The sequence below is a fragment of the Montipora capricornis genome, chromosome 6 (assembly GCF_036669925.1).
Source record: "Montipora capricornis isolate CH-2021 chromosome 6, ASM3666992v2, whole genome shotgun sequence".
NCBI lineage: Eukaryota > Metazoa > Cnidaria > Anthozoa > Scleractinia > Acroporidae > Montipora > Montipora capricornis.
Window position 1 is genome coordinate 48,501,757 of NC_090888.1, and position 15,000 is coordinate 48,516,756.

General features: G+C 39.1%; 1 protein-coding gene and 1 pseudogene across 2 annotated transcripts in view; one reads left to right on the top strand and one right to left on the bottom strand.

Annotated features, from left to right (window-relative positions):
* The window catches only part of LOC138050575 (uncharacterized), a 19,980-nt gene extending 11,564 nt beyond the window's left edge, over nucleotides 1–8,416 (top strand). Inside the window, exons 3-7 of one of the 2 annotated variants that reach the window (XM_068896896.1) lie at nucleotides 1,418–1,520; nucleotides 3,499–3,620; nucleotides 5,185–5,245; nucleotides 6,783–6,837; nucleotides 7,136–8,416. In XM_068896896.1, coding sequence (XP_068752997.1) covers nucleotides 1,418–1,520; nucleotides 3,499–3,620; nucleotides 5,185–5,245; nucleotides 6,783–6,837; nucleotides 7,136–7,473 — 679 coding nt within the window. In that variant the 3' untranslated portion in view covers nucleotides 7,474–8,416. Of the gene's footprint in view, nucleotides 1–1,417; nucleotides 1,521–3,498; nucleotides 3,621–5,133; nucleotides 5,246–6,782; nucleotides 6,838–7,135 lie in introns of both variants that reach the window. The other variant, XM_068896895.1, reaches the window with a different exon arrangement.
* Nucleotides 8,417–11,167: 2,751 nt separating this feature from the next.
* On the bottom strand, nucleotides 11,168–14,068 carry LOC138050576 (uncharacterized; annotated as a pseudogene).
* Nucleotides 14,069–15,000: the final 932 nt, after the last annotated feature.

A 15,000-nucleotide genomic window follows, 5' to 3' on the forward strand; every position in this document is an offset into this window, starting at 1 on the left:
CTGATTACTCCAATCACTAAAATGCCTCCAAATCCCTTACCTGGAATGCAGTGTCTGACACTTGCAGACTGCAGGCTAACCTTAACTCGCACTGAAAGCAAACCGTTTTAAAATGGCTGCTGGGACATAAATACAGCTTCTCAGCGCTATTTAAAATGTGTGCTTTATAAACTTAAATAATGTTTATCAGCGCTATTTGTAGGCAGTCTGCAGTTGTCATACACCTCCTGAAATGCTAACCGTTTTAAATAAGTGCGTATACCTAAGAGCTTAACCCTAATTACTAAAACGCAGGCAGTGTCCCCAACCTTTCATAAAAGCTAACCATCCAAACTAAGTGCTTAAGCCTGATAACTTAGCTAAGCATTTAACCCTAAACACTAAAAATCACTGTCCACATGCAAGTATTATTGTCTTTGATAGCATCAGAGACAACAATCCATCATAATAATCTTAAAATGATTTCTCTAGTTTATTTTATACATTCTCCACTAAATTAATTAAAGAAAAATATCCAAGTATGCTAAAATGGTCAGTGTTCTAAAATTTAAACTGGTTTGAACAAAAAAAAACCTTTCCAAACCAGAATCGAAACAAAATTAAACCACAACCTATGTAATGGAATGTGATTTGCAAAAATAAGCAGCGAAACAAATATTTTAAATACATCATGGGTAATAGGTAAATACCCCAACTGGCAGAGAGGAAACATTTGGTGATGTATCGCATGTGGGGAAATTGAACTTGGGACCACCGAAACCAAATCCAGCCAGCTGGCACCTTCCACTCGCCTGCTGTGGCATCTCCCACTTCAAGGACACCATTACACAGATTTGTCTGACCACTACTACTCGCTTAGTCTGTTTCTAGTCATCTTCTTCTTTATGCAAAGAAAAACAATTTCATACTGCCTCGACCTAGGCCTTCGTCTCAGTACTACCCACGAACATTAGCGGGAACGTGAGCTCTTAGCAGGCTTTCGAACACCACTAACAAAGAAAAATCTTTTCGTAGATCTATCGTCTTTAAAAATGCGGATTCGCTACCAATATGAATCCATCTCAATTTCAGAACAATAGACCTTATTCATAAATGGCGGTCACATTTATAATTCTTTTGTCCACGTGCAAATTAGCCTACCAAGCCTCATTTTAGAGCAAGAATTCTTTTCAAGTCACTGTATGGTATCGGGGCTTGGTAGGCTAATCTGCACTTTGACAAAAGAATTATAAATTGGCCTCCATTTATGAATAAGGTCTATATTGCATTTTTTTATTGCTTATAAGTGCAAAGTTTTCTTCGTTTTGCCAATCAGTTTCGTCCGTGCCTGCGGGAACAATTTCCCCACTGCAAGTGATTTTAAATGTTAAAACCAATCTGAATGGCAATCTTTACACCAATCTGTATTCCATGTTAGATTTCCGAAAGCCAGAAAAAAAGGAAGTCACTATTACTTTGCATACAATCCATGCGGTTCCTTCAAGCTTGGATCCTCTGGTGACTGCTCCGGTGATGTGGCTGTAAGTTTTGCTGTCTTCCTTGTAGTTTTAGTTTATTCAAGGCGCGTTTATTCGGAAAACGTTTGAAACCTAAAAGGAATTTCATCTTTCCTTGCGAAAGTTGATACTAGGGTTTTTAATTTAGAGAATCCTATCTCACCAGATACTTTGTGTAGTGTCGTACAAGTATGTTATGCGGACCTATATAACGCGCGGAGTTATGGGTATCTAGGAGAGAGATCCGCCATGTAGTATAGCATCGTGTAGTGTTATTAAAGTTGTATTTATCCAAGCTTTAAGTGTGCTTTTAATAGCCATCCGGTTGTGAAAAGGTTACACTTTGGATAATAGGCCGTCGAAGTACGGCTTGTGACCCCCTGGTTTGGTGCCAGGTCAAAGATATATCTTTTGTAAAACAAAACCGTCTTATGAGATACAGGGCAACGATAATAGATTTTTTTCCAGATAAACGCAACATCATCCTTGCCTTACAGAAAAGGTGTCAACAAGAACAGTAAGTTTTACAACCCCTTCATATGATCCCTTTAACCGGGAAAGGCATGAAGTAAAAAAATAGTCCTCTGTCCATACGGAAAGTTTAACCTCGGCACTGATATGAAAAAGTCACAGAGCGCAGAAATAAAATAAATACCGACGCACAACAAATGCGTCATAAAATGATGAGGCGATATCTCGGAAACCGAGCCAGCCCGACCAAGTAACTGATCTCATCACAGACAGTATAATCCCAAATCAAATTTTAGATATACCGTTTCACAAGATAAGGAGTGTTTTTCTCTTGCATCGGAAAACTGTGAAATTTTCCCTGAAAGTAACACTTTTGGCTGAGCATTCTATTATTTCTCGGAGCACCATGATCCGAAGATTTTTGGTTGGAAAATGTCTATCCCTATGAATCTCAGCAGTTTGACCCTTTCAAGTGCATTAGGAGATGTGTTCATACTTTTTTGATGCGTTCGTATTTTATCACACGAGCGAGAAGTAAGCGCTTTCATCGCAAAGTGAACTCCAGATGTTTTCGTTGATTACCGGCCGCCACATTGGTGGACTTTGTAAAGCTGCGTTAAACGCTTCCACAAATAACTCAGAAACGATGAACCGCACAGATCTGAGAATTGCAGAGGTGGTTAAAAGATTTGTTTCCTACAAAATTCCAAAGTTCTTGGCCTTTTTTTTCGTTCAACGATTTCGAATTTATTTTCTTGTTGCGTGATAGTGTAAACAATACGAGAGAGCGAAATGAGAAACAGACTATCATACCGCACATCTTCATTCTTCCATTCGCGCATAGCACAATTATTGCGCTTTTGACCTCAATCCGGCCCTTGCGTTTCAAAGAAAAATGTGTTCTTCTCCCAATTAGAGAGCTGCCTCGTTCGTTCGCTTCAGGCTCACTCATTGCGGTAACAATAAAATTCAGGTATGGTAAGCATGAAAACCCGTCGAGTGACCCTTTTTATATCTAAGTGACAAAGAATAATCAATTATCCCACCCTCTGTAATCAGGACACCTTCAGGCCCGGATCAACTCATTAGTGCGCGTCTGTCATGCTTGACTTTTGTGCCGAAGCATCAGCTGGAATGCTCGTAAGATTAGAAATACCACAAGCTTGATATTATTATGTCACAAACCCGTTTATTGTGTTGGCAGTACTTTGAAGGTAAGCGTCACTTGACCACTTGCAGAAACAGCTAACAGCTTCAGAGTTATGCGTCGCATTAATGGAAGCTGTTAAGAACAATTACGAGTAGACTAAGGCAATTGAGTAAATTTACCAAATTCTCAAACGAATCAACTCTCTCCCTACCAGATGAAACAAAATCACCTTAGTAGTCTGGATTTCCAAATGCACAACAGCCTGTTAGCAATTCCCTTATTAGTAATGTGAAATAGTAATAGGCTATTTCTCCTCCGTTATTTTACCTTTTTTAGTAATTATCTTTTTACTTTTACTTAAATGTGTCCCTTTTCTTTCAGATATGCATGTGGACTCTCACAGAAACTTACCAAAACGTCGGAATTCATAAGACATCCACGTTTACGATTATCCAGGGAACTAACGGATCTTCAACAGGTTTTATTGAATATCGCAACAAAAGGTAGAAACTTGAAATAAACATTATAAAAATGTTCACTTACTCTCGGGTTTTAAAGTATTTGAAACAGCTCAAGCCTTTGAGCATTTACCATCGCAACCATGCTTTTATAATATACCAAGAGTATTCTTTGCAGACCTTCCCACGCTTCCTACAGTGAATATGACCATTAGAGTCTCACTGGTGTGACGGGGTCTACTGCGAATTCTCTTTTTCAACTCTCAGAGTTTTTTAATACTATGCACTGTCATGGAAGGAAGGAAAAGGAAAGGAAAGGAACTTCATTTAAGTGTCTAGTCGTTGTAGCGCTGAAGCACTAATTGGGGACACTGTAAATTGAAATTAACAATTAAAACAAATCGAGTCAAATGTTGGTTTTTGAGGAGAGGGGAAACCAGAGTACCCGGGGGAAACCTCTCGGTGCAGAGTAGAGAACCAACAAACTCAACCCACATATGACGCCGAGTCTGGGAATCGAACCCGGGCCACATTGGTGGGAGGCGAGTTCTCTCGCCACTGCGCCATCCCTACACCCCGAGTCCTGCCCTCTTCATTAATAGGGAAATCGTTGCTGACGTCACTGTTGACTCTTTGTAAAATGCGTATATCTAACTGCGAAATGAAGCATGTTAAGATTTTGGGATGATCGCATCGCAGCTATGGCAGTCGTGTAGGATACTTCAGCAGTAGCGTATTTCCAAAATCTGCACATCCGTTGTCCAGCACAAAAAACTTCCCTTTGAAGACGTGAACTTAAGATATCACACTAAGCAGGACAAATTAGTTGGCTTATCGTGATATCAAACTAGGGTCGATCTAAAACTAAGAAGTCAACCAGTTAGTATCCTGTGTGATTCTGATTATTTGACGTGCAAGATTCTGGAGCTATAAGCTAACATGGAAGTTTGTAATTATTATCGTTACCTTCATCATTTTATTAAATCAGTAACACGACTATCTCCAGGAACCGAAACATCTTAATCAAAAATCTCCGTTTTAAATAATAGTAATAATAATAATATGTAGTCTTCTAACTTCTATGACGTGGTCACAATACACTTTTAAGTCCCAAAGCACTTTTACTTTTTCATTCCCGAGGACGCCTTCGGGTTTATGTTGAAACCATTTTTCTGTGTTTTGTGAATAATACTTTTCACATAGTTTCGAATGCACTATCCTGATGAAGTAATTGTGTCTAACTCTAATATTATTTATTAATTTCTACCATTGAGGTAAACTAGTAGTACTATTATTATTATTATTATTATTATTATTATTATTAGTAGTAGTAGTTAGTAGTAGTAGTAGTAGTAGTAGTAGTAGTAGTAGTAGTAGTAGTAGTAGTAGTAGTAGTAATAGTAGTAGTAGTAGTAGTAGTAGTAGTAGTAGTAGTAGTAGTAGTAGTAGTAGTAGTAGTAGTAGTAGTAGTAGTAGTAGTAGTAGTAGTAGTAGTAGTAGTAGTAGTATCGTTAGAGATTTTGACAACGACCAGTTTACAATAAATGAAAATTTTCAGGACTTTTAATGAATGGACCAACATAGTTTACCTGGTTTGTGACCGAAACAGGAAGAGCGCCAATTCAGCCTCCTTCAGAGTGATCACCGAAGACAATGGTAAAAGCCAAAGGGTAGGTAAAGTTTGATACGCCAGGACTGATTTTAACTTTCTGTTTATATGGCGCGAGAGAAAAAATAGAAGAGAGTAAAAGTCAATATACAAAGAAAGAATAAATATTTTTGGCTTTTTGAAATACTCGCTTGCAACAGTCAAAGAGTTGATTTCAAATAAGCAACATGAAAAACTTGCTAGAACATTATGCATCAACATTTCAAATTTAGCGCTAGCGGGCCTTACTGTGGAATAGCACCCGCTAAATTAGCCAATCATAGCGCGCGCTCTATTTCAGGGCTATAATAAAAATCTGTGATGCCACGTTTCCCCTCAAATTTTGTAGGATTTTCGTTGCCATGTGCTAGTATTACTCCAAATTTGCTGATGTAAAACCTATGATACAACTGGCTGCCGGTACAAATTAAAGCCGGGTACAATTAGCCCGAAAAATACTTTGTGGAAACGACACGAGGAAGAGCTTCGATCTAGACTCATACACTGTAACTCCTGATCAGTGTTCTGATGTAATTCGTGAACCTGAAATCCCCGAATCCGCGGAGGGCTTATCGCCTTTACTGCGGGAGGTGTACCTATTCCCTCACCACAACCACCTTCGCCGAAAGAGACTGAAGTGGAGTAAGCTACTTCATCAATCAGCACTTCAATAGAGAACTAAGAAGTTAAAGCCACCAAGGAAACCTCAAGACTCAGTTTCACTGCACGTCCGAACATAAACCTCCATCTCCCTTACCTTAGAAACCAGTGCGATCATACTCTTCAAAAATTTGCCGGGAAACCTCCCCAACTATTTTATTGAACCTCCGAACAGCGTTTGCGTATTTTTTACGACTGATTTTTAGTTTTAGGGAGGTTTTTTATTATGATTTCAAAAAAATGGTATATTTATTATATCTCAGTAATAGTATACGTTTCCGCGAAAAGATTTTGTGCGATTGCCGTTGATTTCTCCTCGGGCGTTTTGCTGTGCTGATCTATTAGAAACCGTAGAGTTATGGTTTAGTTTTCCTTATCGCTCCCAACTACATGTCGTCCTTTGGACACATCGGAGCGCGAAAACACGGTATTGTGTAATAGTGCCACAAGGGTAATGCGGAGAAAACAGAACTGAATTTCATAAATCCCGAGTCTTGGACTTCGCGTTTGTTCTTTGTAAACCTTCTTTTCTTTTGATGCGGTAGTATAAAATACTCTTCAAATACTGAGATGAGTTGTTGAGTTCATATTTAGTGAGAATAGCCCTGAGCCGCACGCAGTAAATTTCATTCGGTTCAATTGGCTGGACTTTTAAATGGAAACTTAACTCCACTCTTTACTCAGCTTTTAATAGTATAAGAGACACACCGTCTACTTGCGGGTTTAAGATTTCTTTCATCACACACCTTCTCAGAATTTAAGCAATACAAAGATTAGCGATGCAAAAATAGTAAACATTGCAAAAATGATGATGATGACGATGGTCACGATTAAATGTGTCATATAGTATTATGGAGAATTTTCCTGAACAGATTTTTTAATTCTTCTTTTAACTTAAGATATTCAAGCTTCGTCATAACTGCGCCTGCGGTGATGGCTGTCCACCATTGAATAGTAAGTGAAACGATGGCTCTTGGTATTTCGCGTAATTTAACAAGTTTTACGAAAGGCTTAGCGCTTAGTCTTGCCCAAAGCGATTGAACTTATTTCGTCAACATACACTGCTCAGCGCTCTTATAGTGGTGCTTATAAGCTGACGAATTTAAACTAAGCCGCAATAAATCATTCTTCCTCTTTACCCTCCAAAAACTTTTTGTATGGTGGTTTTCTTCCATTACTGAAATTAAAATACTTCTTCCGTTATTCCACTTCCATTTGTACTAATAGTCAAGTAAATCTTTGTGAATTCCAGCTGGATCACCTCAGCCGGTGAAATCCGCGTCGCTTGCACTTCCCTTTGGCATAACAATGGCATTTGTTGTTGTACTTGTCCCATTGGTGGTTATTTGGATTTATTGTCGTCGATTTATTAGACACGTTGATAACAACCCACAGGAGCAACCTCTGATCAACAACTTAGAAGAAGGAAATGGAACCTTGGTCAGTGCAGACAAAAAAAAGAAAAACACGAATGTAGAAAGAACTCTATCCGAGTTTAATGAGCCTATGACGTCAAGCGCGTCTTGCGATATAGCTGTATCAAATAAAGATCTTTCTGGTAAAAAGGGAAGAATTAGTGCTTCCGTTTAGATAGACTGTTTGTTTTAAATAGCAAGAACCTCAAAAAATGACCTTTCCATCTTCTCATGTTCTTTCATTGGCCACTCTCGGGAGCTTAAACAACGACGCGTCGACGAAAACGAGAACTGGAGAAAACAATGTAGAACGAATTGCAGTAACAACAAAATCGTTGGAATAAAGCGATATTAGATGGCCCTTTTGAACCCGTCGACGTCGGCCCGGCTTAAGCTCTCTAGTATCATGAATCATACGCCAAGAAAAGCTAACGTCGGCCTCTAATTGGATAATCCACCCGCATGAAAGAATGTAAACAAGTGGTCATGAGAACAAAAGGTCTGAAATCTACATTCTCGCTGTAGCCCTTATTCGATCAAGTTGTGGAAGACGTTCTCGTCAATACAATTTTTTTTAGGTCAATTTTGAGTGTCTCAATGTGGGGATAGCTTTCACGGATCACAGTTTAAAAAATGTCTTTTCACGGCTAAGGGTTGTTTGTTTTTTATTGCTTTTTGTGTTTCTCTGTGTTAGTTATTAGGATATTAGTACATTGGCCATTGGTTATTAGTACATAAGCCATTGGTCATCACAATGCGACTTACATTTTTGTCAAGACCTCCAACTGGGCGGTTGTTTGGTACTTGCTTTGCCTTGTCAGACAAGTCTATTGGGATGGGATGTCAGCGAGTAGAGCAAAGGAGATAAACGGTGTCGACTGGTCTGAAGTATGTAAATATTTCGAAGTACTCCCTATAGATGGTTTTCACCTGACGTCACAGCGCGCATGTTAGTGTACAGAAAAATAAAGAAAAAAATCTTTTGGGAATTTAGTCTATTGTAATGCAAAACATGAGCCATAGTTTACTATTGTTTTGTTCACCAACATGCATATGGCCATAATGTACAGATTTAGCCAAGCCTAAAAGCGGAGATCCCGGCTTGCTTATTCTTACTAGCTGTAGGATTAGTGAAAATAAAAGGCTTTGGAACTGTCCGCCTTTTGGTTTTCCCGGATATTGCTTAATTATTTCATTTTCTTCGCTGTCTAACTAGTGAATTCCATGGTTCATTTCACCTGAAAAACCGACTGATCGCATGAATCACGAAGGGATGAGTGTGATCGAAGGGATGATTGTCGATCTCCAGTAGAACAGCTGTCAACTCTTCGCATCGATCACATGTTTCTTGGTTAGCGTGGTCACACTCGGACTGATAGTCTTTGTCTCGAGGATCACTTAATGCGAATTGCCTGCAATGGTCTGGGACGCTGGAAGTCCTCGCCACGTGCGCCTGCATAAGGGAAACAGTAACAAACTATTATTATAGGCAGTAGCATTTGTTACCCCTCTCTCATTGGAAGGCTCGAAGTACCCCTCCCCAGACACACCTTTGTCCATAGTATAGCATCTTACAAACATGCATTTTTTTTGCCTCATTGGAAAGGTAGTGGGGCTTAACAGTATTGACATTAATTGGTCAAGCATAACCTTACCTTGTAGTCAGTCTTCAAGTACCGTTTGGATGTTTTGAGGCGATCGGTTTGCTCCTTGGCCCATGACATCCCCATAAAACTATCTCCTAGGCGTTGCGCAACATCGCAGAGGTCATCAAAGGCTTCAGCTCCAGTACTACTAATGTAGTCAAGGCCTTGCAAAGACTTCCTCACCGATGCAGAACAGTTAGAGAGAATGTTTAGAAGTGTCCTGCGGCTCAGCGGCTTGAAGTTTGACTCTTCGGCGTATGTGAGATACTGTCTGACAATGGACTCCGGTATTAAAGTACGAATGATATTGGGGACTGTGACGATTTCCTTTGTCGATAGCTTTATGCTTGAAAAAAACTTCTTGTTAGCTCGCATTTTAAAGCCAAACAAACCAGCAAAAGATCGATTATTTCTGTCCAAAAAGAGTACAGATGATTGTTATTTAATTCCAGTTAACGATAAAAATTCGAGTTTCATTCCTGAACAAAGAAAAAAGCGACTAAACCAGTTTTTAGAAATATGCATCCACTTGAAATAACTCATCCGTAGAAAGAACAAACGGTTTAGTGTCCAAGAAAATAATTTGTGGACTAACTTCTTCCACCAAGTTTAAGCTATTACTGGTGCATCGTTTTGCCGTTCTCGTTCTCTTTCTCTCTTCTTTCGTTTCTGTCCTTCTGTATAGACCGTCCAGGCATCTTGCAACCTTAGTAGATTCAAAATTAAAAATCTTAAGACATACCAAAAACTGCAGTTCAGAGCAAAAAGCAGCCCTAAGCAACTTAAGAATAAACACCCAGCTTTAAGTTTATAACGCTCCAATGCTTGACTTGAGTAACTACGTAGCCACCAGTGTGTCCTGACCACAGCTATATTATGTTAAACCTGGACTGAAACCAGCGAAAAATGCAAGAAAAATGTATTTTCCAAACCGTACCTGAACAGACAGCGCTGAAAAAAGACTGCGCATTTGCGAAGTTTGAAACAAACAATGCAAGATTTCGCGCGAATGTGATGAATGGTTCTGCGAAGTGAGTTTGTGTGAAAGCGTAGAGAATGGCTTTTATTGTCCAGCAGAAACGCTTTCATTTTCCAATCTTTGTTCGTAGCAACGTCAGCAGGACACTTTGAAATTCATAGATCCATTCTTTTCACCGGGAAATTTTTGCCCGGGAATTTTTGACAATACAACAAAAACGGTTTATGTTTTGAGCTACCTCGAACATATGGATGTGAGCGCATTCAACTGCCATTAAGTTGCTTCACGTCATCTGGTTTTCTTCCGAGGGAAAATCCAATAATTAATGGAATTAAGAGCAGTAGTTCCAGTATAGGTAAGTCGAAAATTTACTTTTATTGATTTTAACGATGAAAAACAATTTTTTTGATATGAACATGTAAACTTTAGCCAAATACTTGCTGCTTATGATAACTCAATCGCACAAAACTCTTTGAAACATGTACTGGTCTGTCAAGAAAAATGACAGGAATTATGAAACAAAAAATAAAAGTTCTACATGGATATTTAGTCGGTACTCGCATCTTACTCGCATCTTAGACGTTAGTTATTTACTGTAGCTCTGACTCCGGCGCATTCACGTGCACTTTACTTGAGAAAATCGGATATCCATGTAGGGGTATATGTAAATGGGTTTTGAAAGAAAAATCAGAATTTAACACATGTTACAGCTCCCAGGTTATGAGGGATCCTGCTCACAGCCTTAAACCAAGATAGCAATTCCCATGCTGCATTAGCTGGAGCCAAGGCCAAAAATGCTCCACTGGTTCCATGGAAATGGCTGTCAAAGAGAATAATTCCCTGCTGTGTTGGAATAAAGGCCACTGTTTTGTTATTGATAACATAGATGCAAGCTGTATTGTTGATATTACGAGCTTGATCAGAATAATGTGGCAAGCATGCGGATGGTACTGGCTCTTTGTTTATGCTGCAAGGTAATTCAGCAGAGATAGTGAGCCTACAAAAAGAGCTCTGCTTTGCCCCATGTTTAAGGCAGCTTCGCAAACACCATAGAACTGCCCAGGGGTGCTAGTAAATTTGTCATAAAATTGCTTGCCAATCATAATGGCTGCAAGAACTCTGTACACCCATGTGTTGCTCAGAGGTTGACTAACAGTGAGAGATTCAGGTGAGCTAAAATACAGTTTGCTTAATGTAAGAGCAATAAAAGTTCATGCATTGCTTTCTAGTCTTCCATTCAATGTTCACTGGGAATATTGTGGTGGGAAGTGCCAGCTTGTTATTTGGTGAGACCTGACAGGATGTACATGTATAGATAGCTGTTGAACAAGAGAGTGTGAGAGGATTGTTTAGGACTGTAACTAGCCTGCGAGCAGGCCCTCCGAGGGACTGGGGTTGGGGGTAGAATGAGGGCCTGCCCGCATGGCTTTGTATTTTGAATGTCGCGTCCAAATTTTGGACGCAAAATACTGATTGGCTGAAATTAAATTACCTCGTGACGTCACCATTGACAAGCTCCGACAACAAGAAAGCCTCTTCAGGTGGTCAGAAATGCGTCTGAGAAAATTGTAGAATGTTGCAATTTACCATAACTTTACATAATTAAAGGTCGGGCAACGCGATGCAATGGCCTCTCTACTGGAAGGAAGGAAGTTCTATCTCTGTTATCCACAGAATTCGAGAAAAGTCTTATTTCCCAACTGTTTTTCGTAGCGGCCAAAATACGAGGGCGACTTCATGTCACCGTGGCTGCCTCTGTTGCTGATTTAACGATAGAGGAACTCTACACGATTTTAGCAAGTATTAGGCTAAGCCGAAAAGGCGGCTCCACAAATGATTGCTCGATCTCCTCGTAACTCCGCAATACTCCGATACACTTGAAAACAAAATATTCCAATTTTCAAATTATTGAATTAGTAAAATACATATCTATAACCACAATTGAAATAAAATGGTGTAGGTATTAGAATATCTGTCTAGTATTAAAGTGTTATGTAGCAGTTGTAATGTCTGTATTTCATTAAAATAAATTTAAAAAGATAATTCCGCTTCGCTTTACCGAAATTTGGCAGCAGTTGTGGTCGACGAGTCTCACACAGTGGAGATGCGGTCAGGGAAAACGAATGTCTCTATTACGATTCCCGTCGTTTGAAGTTTGTGTGCTAAATTTTTCCCTGACGAACGAAACACTTTTTCCGCGGAAGGGACTTCGACGAATTACCGTACTGAATATTCAGCTACGCTTTACAGCATCAGCAATAGTTGTTAGGCTTTTCTGGCGAAGGCTTCCTTCCTTTACAGTTTTTTTTAGTTTCTGCCTCGGGCAAATTGAAATACACAACGCGTGGGTTTCTGTTTTCTGTGTTTTTTTTCAATGTTTACTTCTGGTGCGCGCTGATTGGCTAATTTTTGACAGCTCTCTCAGCGTGACATCAGGAGGCGGCATTCAAAATTCAAAGGGATGCGTGCAGGCTCTCCTTCTCTCCCACCGAAGAGAGAGAGCCTGCTCGCAGGCTAGACTGTAACTGGGAATGAGCATAGGCTGCATTAGTGTGTTGTGGCTGATCAATGTCTCCAATAGCTGCAAGTGTGCAATCTACTTTCTATTCCCAAAATTCAGAGGTGTAGTATTGTTGTGCATTGATATCATTTGGGGCATTTCATGGTTACATTTTCTGTATTAATTTGTCTTCTGTCTCGGAGTTGCTCGAGTCACTATCTGATTCCACATTGCCATTTTTTAACAATCCTTCAGTGAACTGGTGAATTTTTTTGCTATCATTTCTTTCAAAGGTTCTTTGCAAATACTGCAACAATAATCAGCAGGTAAACATGATACATGAAAGGTGTTGTAGCAAGCAAGACGAACATAATCACCATCTTGGATACAGTTATTGCAGGTGGGCAGGTCACAGCAAAGTTGCAGCTTTGGCTCCTTGCCTTTGTCTTTACTCAAATTATATACTAAGGGCATAGTCTTTGACTCGGCTGTACTAACCACAAAGGCTGGGAAATGAAATTTTGGCCAGCTTTTGGATTTGCCATTTCTTGTTCAATCTCCTGGAACCTACATGTGTATAGCATAATTAATAAAGGGTTTTAATGTTAAAACTGAAATTAGTAACAATGATTTTCTGGTGCACTTCAACAGCACCTACCACATGGGTTCTCTTCATGTTTTTTGCTATTTCAGAAAACACTTGTAACATAAAATCTGCTGATTTTCCTGCTATCATCCAATGGTCAAAGCTTGACTCCCCTCGCATATATCTTGGTACAAATGTTTCACAGAAGTTTGTGAGAAATCCACTTGTTGCTAACGTCTTGGCAACTTTTTCAATAGCTGTAGCATCGTCACAGCTTTGAGTGTGATCTGTCAAAAGAGAATGCCATATTTCTATCTTTTTTTCCACAAATAAGAAAAGCCACTGTTTTTTGCATTGCCAGTAGTTGGGTAAAGAAGCTTTTTGGTAGTCACAGTCACTTAGAAAAGATAAAGTAGATTTGTCATAATGCTTCCTGCGCAAGATATTAAACAATATAGCCATCTGAGCCATGACAGACATGTACAGTTCTAAGTCACCAGTCCTAAATATTATATAGGTACTGGAAATACACCAGTGGAATGACATCTTCAAGTAAAAATAGCGTTGAAACAAACTCGTAACTCTTGCATAGACCAAACTTGTTGAGCACCTTTTCACGTACCATTAGCCAACCCAGTAAAGCTGCAGTCACACACAGAGATGATTGGTATGGCTTAGGCCTGTTTGGTAGAATTCCCCCAAACAAATAGAACAGTTTATTAAAAAGATGTTTAAATATAAGAACATGCAGTATCCTCTACTGCATTCAGATAAACATGAAACTGCCCTTGTTCTGGAATAATTGATCCATATTTTCCACTGCAATTGTTTGCAATTAGTTTTTTTTGGGTAATACCATCCAGGCCAGTCTGCTGGGAAGGGCAATAGATATTTCTGTAGGTACATTTGGATGTTGGGATATTTTGTAAAGAAGTGATCTATAGATTCCTTGTAGTGTTTCAGGCTTTTTGAGTCTTGCTCCCATTCCTCCAAAAGCTGGCATGTTTGTAGAGTTTCAAGATCTTCATCAATTGGCTGATTGTATACCCTGGGAAACATACAAAAAAATCTCAAAATAGCATTGCAGGTTCCAAGGTGTTGTGGATATGAATGTGTAAAAATAGTAGAATATTTTTACAATTTGACACATGTAATTCTTAATTGGTGTAAATAAAATAGTAATACATGTAGATCTATATCATGTGCTAGTAATCATGAAAATGCATCTTTTTACTTCTGAGTGAACCTTAGTTTTGAAAGAAGCCTACTACTGATATACTTTAAATTTTTCACCAGTTTGTGGAAATTGCCAGGATTTAAATTTATCATTTCAACTGGAAGCTGTCCAATGAAATGGATCGTCATGTCTTGCAGCCCTTTGGTAGTAAGCTTTACAACAGCATCAACGTCTGCTCCCCCAAGACAACACTTTTCTTCTCCCCTGATGGTTATGGTGACTTGTCAGTGTGGGCCTACATAGTTCTTTTTTATTGCAGGGATTCTTGGATATATGTCCACCAAGGAAGACGCCATGTGGGCTACCATTGTATTTTTGAGGTCAGAAGGGACATGCTTAGTGTGGTTATTATGATAATCATCCAAGAAGTTGCCCATGAAGTATATTCATGCTGAAAGCCAAAAAAGATTTTAATCCATGACATTAAAACTACACTGAATAATTATTTTTATTATTTGTCTGAAATGATCATAATACTGTATTTTATGTCTAAAGTACAAAGTTCTTACATTGTATGGTGTGAACTTGTTTTTTGCATGTGGTAGCATTACTTACTGCAAGAGCATGTTGTATTTGCTCAGAAACATCAACATTGTGGTCATTGGACATGGTTTTCTTCATGTTCTGTACTGTCCTTGGATTCACTGGGTATCCTAAAACTGGTCCAGGTGATAAGCCCTGTAAGGACAGTCCACTAAGGGACGAATAAATTCCACTGTCGTTTTGAAGTTGACATGTCTTCTGTGACCTGAAA